General features: G+C 51.2%; 1 protein-coding gene across 1 annotated transcript; it reads right to left on the reverse strand.

The window, feature by feature from the left end:
• Positions 1-1,718: 1,718 nt before the first annotated feature.
• On the reverse strand, positions 1,719-11,672 carry ASF1B (anti-silencing function 1B histone chaperone). The gene is made up of 4 exons (XM_060092248.1): positions 11,264-11,672; positions 5,929-6,044; positions 3,549-3,725; positions 1,719-2,943 (listed from the first exon to the last, which is right to left on the reverse strand). The coding sequence occupies exons 1-4, from the start codon at positions 11,370-11,372 to the stop codon at positions 2,737-2,739; spliced, it is 609 nt and encodes a 202-aa protein (XP_059948231.1). The 5' UTR covers positions 11,373-11,672; the 3' UTR covers positions 1,719-2,736.
• Between the last annotated feature and the right edge of the window lie 2,973 nt (positions 11,673-14,645).

The raw sequence follows: 14,645 nt of genomic DNA on the forward strand, positions 1-14,645 counted from the left end.
CATAGGCTCTCGGTCCCATGACTCGCCCCTAGGACGCCTGGCCACTCGCGCGCTTGCGAGGCCCCAGCTGGGCGGGCCTACGCGTCTGATTGGCCGAGGCTCGCGACAGGGCCTGGGGTCCGCCCAGCGAGGCCGCCAATTGGCGGAGGCGCGCTGTCCGGCAAGCCCCCGGCAGAACGTTCAGTGTCAATCCGGGGGCGAGAGGGCGGGGCGGAGGTGCAGTCTGCTGCCCGGGCCCGCCCGGCGGGGTGGCGGAGGCTGGCGGGCGGCGGCGCCGCGCTCCGAGGCCCAGAAGGCGGTCCAGGCGGGCGCTCGCCCGGGCCCGTGCGCGCCGCAGTCCCCCGCCCCCGCTCAGTGCTGCAGCGGCTGCCGGCCAGCCAAGGTTGGCGCCGCGGCTCCCCCACCCCAACCCCGGCGCAGCCGCTGTCCACCTGCCAGCGGGGGAGGGGCGCGGCGAGCGCCTTGGGTCACAGGTCTCCGGGCCGCCAGCCGTCGTCATTCATAAGGCCTGGTGCAGGACAGCAGCAGCAGGCCCAGGGTCCATGCCGGGGTCCTCCTGGGTCTCCCTCAGCTACAGCCCGAGCTTCAGGAGGATGCTGAGATCCAGGAGGGGGGCGCTCAGTAGCCATCCCTTTGCTGGGTGCCCACGCTGGGCTCATGCCAGTAGTAAGAGCTGGCACTTGTTAAATACATTACTTCGTACCACACTCCTATCACGTAGGTACTAGTCTCATCACTCCCATTTTACAGATGAGGAATCTGGGGCACAGCCAGACTGAGGATTCCCTCTGTCTGGGCAATGCACAAGGAACCTCTTCTCCTGGAGCAGAGAAGTGCAAGATGCCCCCCTTTTCAGGGGCCCTTTACATACAGCCTGAGGACGGTCAGTTTCCCATTGCCACATGTCTAAGATTCAGGGCCAGATCATCCTACGCTGGGGTGGAGGTTGGGGGTTTGTCTTGTGCACTATAGGGTGTTTAGCAGTATCTCCAGTCCCTCTACCAACGGCACGTCAGTAGAACTTCCCTCTCCTCCGGCAGTTGTGACAACTAAAACCATCTCTAGACATTGTTGAATGTGCCCTGGGGGGCAAAACTGCCCCCAGTTGAGAACCACTGAAGTAGAGGAAGGCCCAAACAGGACGTGACACCATGGGCAGGAGACTGGATGAGCCAGCTCTCCTTGGCTTGGGGAGGCTAGCTCGTCTCAGGTCTACAAGCCAACTCACTGCTCTGCCTCTGGACTTGTATACAACCTGCACCCCACCCAGCAGCTGTCTGTGTTCCTAAGTCCACCATAGTCTAAGGGAGCGAAGAGTCTATGTTTTTCTGTGAATTGTGGGGAAATGGCTCATCAGCCAAACCACTCCACGTGGGGCTGTGGAGTTACAAAGTAAGGCTAAGTAAAATTTACTACAAGTGTTGCTGTGTGTATCCTTGGAGCACAATGTTAACTAATTTCTGTGGGTCAAGGTCAAAGTCTGAAAAATCACTGGTTATGCTCTATCTACAGAACAGCTGGGTTGCTTAAGTTTTGACAAAGAAAAACCCCTCCCTGGACCTCAGTCTGGAATACAACTATAATAAGCAAGACTAGAGTAAGAAGCTGAGCAAGCGGACAAGGAGCAGTCAACCTACTGGCTGGGGAAGGAGGCTGCCCAGTCATGAGGAGAGATGGACAAAACTGCCTCAGTCTACCCAAGACAAAAGCAGAAACAGTCTAGATGAAGTGCTTTTTATTTTTAGACCAAACATATTTAATATAAAAACCCTTTAATAGACAAACTGCCATCACAACAGCATCCATGTAGCAACGAGGGGATGCGGGCAAGGGTGGGGAGCGTGGTGGAGGGGGGAAGGTTTTCAGGGTCCCTCCTGCTTCTCTTGTCTGCACTGTGGCCTCTGAGAGCATGAGGTCTTAGCAGAGGGCAGATCAAGGCAGCCAGAAGCAGAGGGGCCCTGATACCGATATCGAGACAGACCACAAAAGGCCCCTCCAACATACCATCTTCCCACAAGGGCAGCCTCCAGGGAAAGCCAGATCCAGCTGGGAGGCAGCAGGAGGGTGGCTGCGACTGAGAGGAGCATCAACCATCTTTTCTCAGCATCCTGCTGATCACCCTTTTGGGAACAGAGTTTTCCAGAGGGCTACTGGATTGAAAAGACCTAAAAATCATCCTAGGAGAAGGACAGAAATTGTGTCCGAGTCCACGTCCTACCGAGGCTCCTGGCCTGTGACTCCAGAAGGCTGGGTGGGTCTGCTCAGATGTTTGGGAAGGAAAATGAACAACAGAGCCTTTGGCCCAACAGGGCTGAAGCCTTGCCAGGCATAGACCAAGAAATCCTCAAGGCAGGCCAGGGAGGTCTGTGGGAAGAGCTTTGGGTCAACGGTACTATTGGAGTGCGATGGCACAGTGGCCCGCAGGTGGAGTTTATAATGTGCGTGGAAGCGAGAAAGGACACAAGAGAGAAAGAATTAAGAACTGAAGTACCTGCTTCTTTCAGGCCTGGGCAGTAGAGGTGAGATGATCCTCTGGGCCAGGGCTGGGAGAGAGAGACCTGAAGCCCCTTCCTTCCTTGGTGCCAAGTTTGACTGGCCTGGATATAGTTGATGGCCCCAAAGTCCTCCACGTGGCCTCCCTGAGACTCTCTGGTAGGCCTGGCTGCCCCCTCCAGATGTGCCAGGAGACTGGCCCGCAGTCCCAGCTGGGCCCAGGTAGGGCCTAGAGTCCCACAGTTAGATGCAGTCCATGGAGTTCTCAGGGAGGAGCCCAGGGATGCAGCCAGGGAGACCTAAGCCCTTGATGGGAGTGCAGCTGAGGGGGAAGCCGCAGCCCAGGGCTGGGTCGTGGTTCTCTATGGCCTCCAGCCTGTCTGTGTTGTTGTCCCAGTTGATGTGGAAGCGGGTCACCCGGGGGTTTGAGGCCAAGATGTTCCGCTGGAGCTGGGGCAGGAAAAGGAACGTGAACCCTCATTAGCATGCCCTCGCATTACTTCCACACAGCAGGGCGCTCTGAGATCCTGCCCCAAAAGCCCAGGAAGAGCAGACCTTGTTTATTCCATCCCCACCGACAATATGTGTAGAACTCCAGGGAGTGCCTGTGCACCATGATTTAGGGCCAGGGCCTATCTAATCTTGATTCTGCAAGGCAAAATTCTGAGAAACAAAGACCTTTCTCTTTCCTGTTCTAGCCCGGCGCTGCAAGAGCGGAGCACTACTTGAAAACCTTAAGAAGTGACCTTGGCTCCCAATTCCAACGACTCAACTACCCCCAGGTGCAAAGGAGCCAGCCTGGGCTTCCCTGGTGGCGCAGTGGTTGAGAGTCCACCTGCCGATTCAAGGGACACAGGTTCGTGCCCTGGTCCGCGAAGATCCCACATGCCGCAGAGCGGCTGGATCCGTGAGCCATGGCCGCTGAGCCTGCGCGTCCTGAGCCTGTGCTCCGCAACGGGAGAGCCCACAACAGTGAGGCCCACATACCGCAAAAAAAATAAAAATAAAAAAGGAGCCAGACTGTCCGAAGCAGGAAGCATGGAGAAAGGACCCACCTGAGAGAAGTCTGGCTTTAGGGGCGGGTTCTCCCGCAGCTCAGGGTTAGGGTACTCATTGTTGACGTAGTAGCCCACTCGGATGAACTCCTGTCCGTGGTAGGTGCAGGTGATGAGGACCACAGTCACACCCACGGCGTCAGTCTCAGGGATGAGGGATGGGTTGGGGGCATCGGCCTAGGGGAAACACAGGCTGGGCCTTAGCACTGATTGCCAGTCACACCTTGACAGGTAATACGATTCTCAAGCAACGTATGTTTACTGAGCCAAAAGTATGGGTCTCTGCTCTCAGGGGTTTTCAATCCAGTGGTGAAGACAGAATCAATCGCACAAATGCCTGTAAAGTGCCGAATGTGACAGGTGCCATCAAGGAGAAGTATATGGTGTTGAGGAGGAGTGTAGTAGGCAAGGGGGAGAGCGGTATAAAATGAGGCTGAACAGGTGAGCAGGTAGGTACCTGTCAGTTAAGGGCTTGGGAAAGATCGAGAATGTTTAGCAGGAGATAAGTGTGGCATCACTCCTGCCGTCTGAAAAGACGACCCTGGAGGCCAGTGGAGCTGCGATAGGAAGAGGGCTAAGCGGGAGCAGGGAGACTAGGCAGGAGGCTACAGAGGTCATCCTGCAGAGAGGACAGTGGCTTAGATCAGGCAGTAGAGAAGGGGAGAGAGTGGACAGATGTGGGGTGTGTCGTTAAGGACAGGATCGGCTGTATGACTGGTGCAAAATGAGACCAACACAAATGAAAACACGAGGGACTTCCCTGGTGGTTAAGAATCCGCCTGCCAATGCAGGGGACACGGCTTTGAGCCCTGGTCCAGGAAGACCCCACGTGCTGCGGAGCAACTAAGCCCGTGTGCCACAACTACTGAGCCTGTGCTCCGCAACGAGAGAAGCCACCGCAATGAGAAGCCCACGTGCCGCAACGAAGAGTAGCCCCCGCTCGCCGCAACTAGAGAAAGCCTGCATGCAGTAACAGAGACCCAACACAGGCAAAAAAAAAAAAAAAAAAAAAGCAACAAACAAATGAAAACACAAGGCCTCATGTTCAAAAATTAGTAAGTTTCAGCCAGTGACAGCAGAACATCATACCAAGAGTGGGGCCCAGTGTGACTGCATGGGTCGCATGCCTAGGAAGCCGGTCCTGGCTGTGGGGTAGGTTAGGTGGATTGGATATGGGTGGGTGCGGGCTTAGGTGATGGGATGAGGTTGCTTAGATTGGGGCCGGAATAGCCAAGATCAGGTAAGTGAATGGATTTGAGCAGAGGCTCTCAAACTTTAGTGTGCCTGAGAAGCACATGAAACCTGCATTTCTGACAACAACCCCTGTGATGCTGGGTTAGAGAGCTATTTAGCAGCTACAGTGGATCCTCATTATTCATGCATCCTGTATTTGCCAATTCGGCTACTTGCTACAATGTATTTGTAACCCCCAAATCAATATTCAGGGGCTTTCACGGTCATTTAAGGACAGGCACAGAGCAGGGGTGGAATTTGAGTAGCTCAGTGTGCATGTTCCCAGCTGAGGTAGAACCAGGCAGTCTCAGACTGTAAACACGTGTCTTTTTTCCGGTCTCAGGGCCACGGTTTCTGTATCTTTGTTGGTAATTTTGCTGTTTAAAAGGGCCCCAGGGCTTCCCTGGTGGTGCGGTGGTTGGGAGTCCGCCTGCCGATGCAGGGGACACAGGTTCGTGCCCCGGTCCGGGAAGATACCACATGCCGCGGAGCGGCTGGGCCCGTGAGCCATGGCCGCTGAGCCTGTGTGTCCGGAGCCTGTGCTCCGCAACGGGAGAGGCCACAACAGTGAGAGGCCCGCGTACCGCAAAAAAAAAAAAAAAAGGGGGGGGGGCCAAAGCGTAGTGCTGAGTGCTGCCCTGTTTCTAAAAGCAAGAAGGGATGTACCTCATAGAGAAAACGTGTTAGATAAGCTTTGTTCAGGCATGAGTTATAGTGATGTGGGCCATGCGGTCAATGTGAATAAATCAACAATACAAAATAAGTTGTCTTTAAACAGAAAAACAGAAAACAAGATTATGTATTGACTGGTTGATAAAAATGTGACTCGCAGGAAAATAACACTATATTTCCTCTAGGGGCAATGATTTAGCATTCACTAATTCACTAATTCAGTGTCTGCAGCAACTTTACAGAACATAACTCCCATGAGTAATGAGAATCCACTGTAAATCAGTGGCTCATGGTAACAGTTATGACACAGAGGTGGAGGAGAGGGAGGTGTCTGAAGTACCTTTGAGAGGTCAGACAGTGCTTGAGAGCAGAGCCAGGATTTGAACCTGAACTTTGACCAATGAACCATTCTGTGTGCTTTTGGGTAGAAGAGGATGTTTCTAGGTGTCAAGGCCTAAGGCCTAGTCTTTCTTACCTGAAAGACAAACATGTGTCTCCCTGCTGGGACAGGGCCGACCAGCACTGAGTCTAGGATTTGATCGAACTCCTCACTCTCGGCTGAGCCAACGTAAATGATCTTCCACTCCAGGTCTGCAAGGATACAGGGTGTTAAGAACTGAAACAGCTTGACAGCAAGAAGGCTGGGAAAGGGCCTTCTCATGTTTTGGATAGGTCCTTAATATATTGATAGATTTTTATTCTCAAGGACACCTGACACCCACTGGGCACTAAGTGCCAGGCACTGCGGTCCCAATCACTGGGGCAGGCGCGAAGCTCTATTTCCGGTGGGGAAATTTCTCCTGTGGGCCTAGCTTTGCCAGGCGACCTTGACTCGGCACCTCCGGGTAAACTTGGGCCTCTCAGAGCCTGAGGGTGAACCGTATGGCAGAGGTTGAATTAAGAGCCACGTGACAGAGGCATGGAGGCGTGCTGAGGAGGGAACAGCAGGGAGTTGGGCCATTTGAGGGCCCTGCCCACTGGGTGGCGGGATAGGAAGCAGCATCCTCTTTCACACACAGGGACCAGTGCCACCGAACTGAGTAGATCCCTCGACAACTGGGGCAGGGCAGCAGATTGCAATGCAGTAGGACAGCCAGCCGGCAGGAGGGGAAGATAAGGTCGCTGGGGGAGCCAGCCAGTCCCCAGGTCCTCCAGGTCCAGCACCAAGTCATGCCTGCTCACAGACATCAGGGCAACAGCGACTCAGTCAACAAATATGGCATCATACGGCCATCCTCTGAACCCCAATTTTCTTGCATCCCATCCAGTAGGGGACTCACATTCCTGGGTATGTTCCGGCAAGATAAAAGGGAAAGTGCTCAATGAGACCCTGCCCGTCAATCACAGGAAATTCCCAGTGACTGCGGCCTCTTGCAGGAGGTCCAAGTGTATCAGGGGCAAGGTCATGCTACTACACGGAAATCTGGCAGGAGACCTGAAACTTATTTTAGGTTCTTTGAAATTACACAACCTATGGCTCCAGCAGCCGGGGGAAGTTTCACAAGCTGTGATTTTCACAGGAAGCAAACTGTCTTAGAAGCTTCCCTGTTCCTTGGTCTCGTGTCCCACAGGAGCACCCAACTTTGGAAGCACAGCAATGCCGGGCCATGACTATGGAGGTTTGTCACCTGGGCTCCATGCCCTTTCTCGATACACTGGCCTCCTGTCCTTTTGCAACTGACACCCAGGGCTTCTACTCAGGGACCCTAACAGATCTGTAGGAGGTGGTGGCCATTGGGCTCACTGGGGTTCAGTCAAACTCCAGTCTCTTATTATTTGCAGGGAGGAGTTAAGTTTACTGATTTATTTTTGTTACCAGTAGTGACACAACCAGAAATAACGTTTCTGGATGAAAAGAAAACAAGCTAGCTCTGTTCTCACCTTTCTAACATAGCTCTATCATTTGATATCTTTCCTTCTGGCCTTTTCCCCCATCACCAGGGGAGTCACACATGTGTGTATTAACTAATGTGCTGCAGGGGGAGACAGAAAGGAGATTTTAATAGAGCAGGCCGGGGTGTATGCCGTGGGCTCTCAGCATTCAACACTGTCGGCAAGGGAGTTCCCTGGTGTCCTAGTGGTTAGGATTCTGGGCTTTCACTGCTGTGGCCCGGGTTCAAACCCTGGTTGGGGAACTGAGATGCCACAAGCTGCATGGTGCAGCCAAAAAAAAAAATACCGTCAGCAAAACCTAAACAAAGATTTTGTTTACCAAGAAAGCATGCTGGCTGACCAGAAGAGAGAAATGCAGGTGGACAAGCAAATGGATCACGATGGCTCCCTCCACACAGGCCAGAAAGAAACCAGAGAATTAACCAAGGACTGCAGAGAAATACTCACTCAAGGGTTAGAGGAGCTGATAAGATCACCTATGGAAGATAGAAGATGACTGAAATGAGGATCTACAAATCGGAATTGCCTGAAACCTGCTCAAGTGTCTTAAGGAGAAGCATACTGAAGTGACTTCATTTTTGAATGAGATATGGGGCGTCAATCACCAACACAGCACAAACTCACTCTTACTGAATATGGGACACGGTCACACACATGTAGCATTGTGTGCCTAACCTTCTGAGTAATTTCAAGGGTAAAATGACTACATTACTTTTTTTTTTCTTCTTGGCCATACCATGTGCTTGTGGGATTAGTTCCCTGACCAGAGATTGAACCCGGGCCCCCTGCAGTGGAAGTGCAGAGTCCTAACCACTGGACTGCCAGGGAATTCCTTATATTACATTTTGTCTTTATGCCTTAACTTTATAATCTAACCACTGCACAAGATGCCACTCTACTATGTATGAAAACAAAACCCAAACCAATGATATGATGAAAGACATGTTAAAAAAAATATATCGTAGTTGAACTAGTTGGAGAATCTGTTTCCTGCCTTAAAAACGACGACAGGACTTCCCTGGTGGCGCAGTGGTTAAGAATCTTTCTGCCAATGCAGGGGATGCAGGTTCGAGACCTGGTCCGGGAAGACCCCACATGCTGTGGAGCAACTAAGCCTGTGCGCCACAACTACTGAGCCTGCGCTCTAGAGCCTGCGAGCCACAACTACTGAAGCCTGTGCGCCTAGAGCCCGTGCTCTGCAACAAGAGAAGACACCGCAGTGAGAAGCCCATGCACCACAACAAAGAGTAGCCCCTGTTCGCAGCAACTAGAGAAAGCCCGGGCACAGCAATGAAGACCCAAGGCAGCCAAAAATAAATAAATAAATAAATAAATAAATAAATAAATTTATAAAAACAACAACTTATCTAGTAGGGCTTTTTCTGTTTATCACTTTCCCTTTGTTCGTAATCATACAGATGAACCTTGGCCTGACCTCAGGGTGTTAGGTGTGGCAGATCTCCTGCCATCTGGCTCCAAGACTTATTCAAGTAGTACCTGTTGCATTTCTCAACTAAACAAGGGAAAAACACACCCAATGTATTGAATGTAGACCCATGCCTTGGAAGCATCTATTTCCAGATGCTGAGGAGAAAAGAGAGCAAAAGAACCCTTGAGAAATGGGTCAGACTGGGGATTGGGTGTTCAGCTCTTCAGTTGCCAGTGTCTGAAGTCACCAGGTAACAAGACTGAGATTCCTCCAGAATCTGAGAGACTTCTAGAGCCAGGCCCATTCCATCTGTCTGGGAGGCAGGAAACAAATTCTCTCTGCTCTGTGGGAAGAGGCAGAAAGGAAGTTGGCAGGTTAGAGTGAAGGACAGCTCAACAGGTACAACCAAAGAGTCTAGATTTCTAGGCCAGAGTTGGCTTTCCAACTGGAATTTCTCTGAGCAAAAGCTTTATTGTCCAGGTATAAATAATAATAGCACCTCCCTTTTCCTCCTCTGAGTCCTGTTTATGCTCCACTTCTAAAATAGGATGCCTTCTTTCCCAGGTTATAGCAAAGATAAAGAACCCTGGACACAGAACTCAGAGACAAAACCTAGGGTTAATAATTCTACAAACCGGCTGTGTGACCTTGGAGAAGTCATTCCATTACTTTCTATTAAAAAATAATAACCTGCAAGTTGACTTTAGCCTTTCCTGCTCTGATTCTATAAACAGATTAGTAAAGTAACAGAGCAGGAGCTTTGTAGGAATGAAAGTACTAGACAGATAATGACCATGCAACCATTTTTAAATGCAAGGAGCACAAACAGGCTGATTGAAACCTGATCTCCTGCCATCTGGGAACTGTGAATCCCTTAACCTATTAGCTCCTTACATCTCCTCCTGGCTTTAAAATTAAATCTTATTCCACAGGGTCATTCTACACTTTATTTATTTATTTACACCCTGCCTTGTTCCAGAAAGGATTTAATTGGGCTTATTCTACAGTTAGTCACAAGTAGACCCCTTAATTTAAAAAGGAGAGAAACTGGGGAGAGACTGGTCCAATGGCCCAGCCCAAGCACACACACATTAAAACTGTATCAACCCCAGGCTAGTCCATGGGCCGATATGCAGGCAAACCACCCACCTACTACTGAGAGGTGTTGCTTAGCACACCCTGGCCTCACAGATCTTCACCTCCTCAGCCGCTGCCTCTTCTCTTCTTTTAACCACCAAGTGGAGAAGAGATCGAATGGAGTACTTCCTCCTGAAAGCGGTGCCAAGACTAGCTGAAATGACCTCAGATTTTTCGATTTTTATAGACCTTTACTTGAAAGGTCTTTTACTCTTTGTGGCTCCCGTCTTCTCATCTGTGAGATGAGAGCCATGTCCACCTTTGTTACACAGATGAGTAAGTACATCTGTGAAAGCACCTTGGAAAAGATGCACAAAATGTTGTGACCTCCCAGATGATTGTTTGAAGCCAGATACCTTCACGGCTCAGCCTGGAACACCCACCCCCCCAGACTAGGTCAGACCATCAAAAATGTTGGGGGCATGGCTGCAGTAGGTCAGCAGGAGTCTGGCAGGCAAACAGAAGGAACCAGCTAATGCTTGCCTGGCCATGCCACCCCTCAGATTTGAGTATGTTCATTGAAGCCCACAGTCAGAGAGGCGGAAGGAACAGGAGCTGGGGAGATCAGGTTATCCTCAAAGACTGGAGCCAGAAGCCAGGCCATGCCTCCCCAGGTGGAGTAGAGGGTTGGGGCCAGACTAAGGAGGGAAGCCAGGTTCTAGGGTATGTGGTTTGGGGTAGAGAACAAGCAGAAGTAGCTGGGGTTGGGGTTAAGTATCAGCAGGTAGGGGAGGAGATTATGGGGAGACAAATGGGGAGATGGGGACGAGTGAGGTCTTGCCACAGGGGGAGAGGATCTTCACAGGGAAAATGGGGGAGGGGGCTGAGGTTTCCATATGGGAAATTGGGAGGGGGCTGGGGTTTCCGTTGGGGAAATTCGAGGGGCCTGGAGGTTAGGATCGCCACAGGAAAAGAGTGAGGTGGGAGTGTCTCACCACAGGGGACAGGGGATTGGTGGGGAGGACTGGATGGCTGCAGTGGCAGTCTACCCGTACAGAAACAGAAGGTGGGGCGTTTCTTGTTACAGGCAAGACGGGGTGCCTGAGTGTCTCTGCAGGTTAAAGAACGGAGGCTGAGAAGGTCTCTACATAGAACACAGGTGCCCAGGAGGAGCGCCACAGGAGAAAGAGGGGAATGATGAGGTCTCCACAGGGGAGAACGGGAGTAACCGTGGGGGTGGGGGTGGGGTAGTCTCTAAGGGCAGGTTGGCGCTGGGAGGGGGTTTGGTTCACGGGAGATCTCGGTTGGGGGAGGGGGTGTGTGTTTCACAGGGTTGGCCTCGGGGTTGTCTCCAAGGGGAGGTCGGGGTTGGCCCAGGGGAGAGGGGGTCTCCACACGGGCCCAGCCTCACCGTCTGCCAGGGCCTCATTGCACTCGAAGCTGATCTCGAACCGGAAGGGGCTGTGGAAAGGGCTCGGATTCTCCAGCACCGCCACGTTCAACACCGACACCTTAGCCATCGCCTCGTCGGATCGCAGCCGAGGCCAGAGCTGGGGCCGAGCCCGCGTCTGGGTCCTATCGGGTCAGCGGAGTAGCGTTGCCCAAAGCCGCTCCCGCTCCCTCCGACCGCGATCTAAAGTGCGTATCTCCTCCGCGCGCCTCCTTCAAATAGCAGGTCCCACCCTCCGGCTAATCACAGTCAACGCTCCACGACTGCGCGAGCTCCCCCTCAGCCAATCCTGGAGCGTCGGTCTGCGCGCGCCGAGACTCCCGGGACCAATCCGTGGAGCTCCCTCTCCGGGATGCGGGAGGGAGGCGGAACCGTCTCTTAGCTTCTTTGGGTGTCCGCGGAGAACCAATCCCCAGAGTCTCCGACTCGGAAGTCTAGGGAGGGGTGGGCGGGGTCATGGCGCAGGGCTCCTCTTGGCCAATCCTGAGGGTCCCCGCACCATCGAGGTCAGCGCTTAGCCCCGCCCTTCCGGGAGACGCATCCAGCTGGGGACAGCGCAGCCAACCTCCGAGCGGTGGCGCGCGGCGCTCGCTTAAGAGGGAAAGAAGGGCGGTGCTTTACCTGCGGTGATTGGCAGGCAGGAGTGGGGAGGGAATAAAGCAAATTCTATGAGAAGTGATTGGCTGAGATGGCTGCGGGAGGCGGGAGGAGAGAAGAATCGGCCGGGGATTCGTGGGAGTGGAGCGGAAGTCGGCTGCTAGCGCGGCGGAGCCGCGTGTGAAGAGGAAGGAGGAGCGTTTGTACCTTTGGCGTCTGTCAGCTGGTGAGCGTTGCTGGAAGTTTCTCGAAGGGGGCTCCTGGCTCCTCAGGCCCAGCGGCCTGGGAGAACGTTGTGAACGTTTAACTCACCCTTGAGGGGAGACGGTTGGGGCCGGTACGCGGCGCGCTGAGTCCCGGGACCGGGAGTCGGGCCTGGTTCGAATCCAGTTCTTACACCCTCGAGAGCCTCTGGGGAGGTTTCATGTGGACAACGCTGTAAGTGGGAGTTCGAGTCTGGCCTTTGCTACTCACTACCCGAGGCCACGTTTCCCAGCCCAGTGAACGGGGTCGTGAAAATTGACTGTCCTGACTTATGATTACATAATACATCTAGAAACTTCTCTCCACGCTTCCAGGCGTAGGCTGGACCACCGTGGCCCCCAGTCTGGAAGACTCGAGGGACCTCCGCACTCACTCACTGTGCTTCCACCAGCGGCAACATACCTAACTTTACACTTTTCTATAGTAACCACGTTAAAAAAAAGTTTTAAAAAGTTAAATTAATTTTAATATACTAAAATTAATATAGCTACAATATCATTCCAACATGTGATCTGTATAAAAAAATACAACTGAGGTATCTTACATTTTGTTACTTAGTACTAAGGCTTTGAAATCCTGTGTGTTTTACACATTATACCACATCTGTGCTCCGGATGCAGCATTTTCACCGGAAATAGTTTAGGTTTCATAAAATTTACAGTTGAAATGTAGATTCACGTGCCCAAGCTGTTCCCAGCATACTTAAAAGTTTCCCATGAGCTCAGTCTTCTGTCGGTGTTAAATTGAAATGTTAATTGATGAAAGTTAAGCCACGGGAATGTTCTGTTTCACAGCGGCACTAGCCACATGCAGGAGCTCGTGATCCCCTGTGGCTTCTGTATTGGACAGTGCAGATCTGAAACAAATTGGATCACCCACCCCCCCCCACTTAAAATGTGAGTGGTTTTCTGTTGTTCTCAGTATGAGAATATTGTCTTCAAGACTCTACATGCTTTGTTTACTAGCCACCCAGCCCCCAACTTCAGTCCAGCCAAACTGACCCTCTTTTAATTTCGTAAAAATCTGACATGGCAGCCCCACCTCTTCTTCCAGCTCTTGCCATGACTGGTGCCTTCTTGTTATTCAGGTCTCTGATGTCCTCTCCTGGGAGATGTCCTCTCCTGGGAGAAACCTTTCCAAGGGTCTACTGGACAGTGTTCAGACTCAGCCTGAACAGTACTGTTTCAAGCCACTAGCATTTTTTTTTTTTTTTAACTTACTAGATTACAGGTTTATTATAGAAGGATCTAACTCAGGAAGAACTAGATGAAAGAGGTGTAGAGGGCAAGGTATGGGGAAAGGGTGTGTGTGTGTGGAACTTCCACGCTCTCTGAACTTCCATGATCTTTGAGTGTGCTCTCTCTCCCCATTCTCCACGTGTTCACCAACCCAGAAGCTCTCTGAACCCTGTCCTTTTGGGTTGTTACGGGGGCTCCATTAGGCATGATTAATTAAATCACTGACCCCTGGTGATTGAGCTCAATCTCCAGCCCTTCACCCCTCCCAGAGGTGGGGGTGGGTTGAGCAAGCCACTAGCATTTCTTATCCAGCTTCTTCTGTGGCCTCGTGATGCTAGGCATTATTTTTATTATTATTTTTTGTATCTCTATCTCACATTAAGTAAAAAAAAAAAATTTTTTTTAATCGAAAGGATTTTTTTCCCCCCACTGAAACGATTTGGCTGCAAGAAAATTCACATTACAATCGGTTATGATTTCTTGGCAGTCACTGGGCATCCTTGGGAATTTTTGTGACTTGAGAAAATCTAATTTTCAAATTATTTCCAAATGTAATTCGATTGTTTATGAATACAAAATTTGATGAATGAAGTTGTTATGATATGTTTTCTAGACATTTAATTAAACATTTATTCATTACAACTTCATAGTTTTCTTTTTGCATTGTGGAACTTTTTTTCCTGTATCCCCAGCCCCAACCTTTTCATAGCCTCTGAAAAGCTCATCAGCCGTAAGCATTATGTCTGTGGTGCTAATGAAGAAAATGGCCCTGTCTATAATGCCTTCTCCCTACAGCTGGCTGAATAATCTTCCGTTGTAAACCAGATCATGTCATTACCGTGCTTAAAACCTTCAAAGGCTTATCATACTTAGAATGAAACTTAGGATCTTTACTTTGGCTTAGGAGGCCCTGCACACTGGCTTCAGCTGACCTCTCAAGCCTCAGCTACCAGTCTCCCTCTTGTGACCACTCTCAAGCCCTGCTGGCTTCATTTCCCGTCTTTTAACACACCAAACGTATTCCTGCTGCAGGGTTTTGCACTTGCTGTTCCCTCTGCCTGTAATGTGCTTCCTTCAGATAATTGCGTGGCTGTCTCATTCTCATCATTTATGGTTCACCTCAGATGTCTCCCAAAGAAGCCTTCTTGGACCACCCTAGTTAAAGTAGACCGTCATTAATTACAAAAGCCTGCTTTATTTATTATCTTAGGAGCACTTACCAGAATCTGTAGATACGTTGATTT

The sequence above is a fragment of the Mesoplodon densirostris genome, chromosome 3, assembly GCF_025265405.1.
Source record: "Mesoplodon densirostris isolate mMesDen1 chromosome 3, mMesDen1 primary haplotype, whole genome shotgun sequence".
Taxonomy (NCBI): Eukaryota; Metazoa; Chordata; class Mammalia; order Artiodactyla; family Ziphiidae; genus Mesoplodon; species Mesoplodon densirostris.

Bases quoted from the DNA above. Each gene is read 5' to 3' on its own strand.
- ASF1B (XM_060092248.1), bottom strand. From the start codon at position 11,372: ATGGCTAAGGTGTCGGTGTTGAACGTGGCGGTGCTGGAGAATCCGAGC. The intron at 6,045-11,263 runs GTGAGGCTGGGC...GTATCCTTGCAG, and splicing joins CAATGAGGCCCTGGCAGACG to ACCTGGAGTGGAAGATCATT. The intron at 3,726-5,928 runs GTAAGAAAGACT...TGTTTCCCCTAG, and splicing joins GACACATGTTTGTCTTTCAG to GCCGATGCCCCCAACCCATC.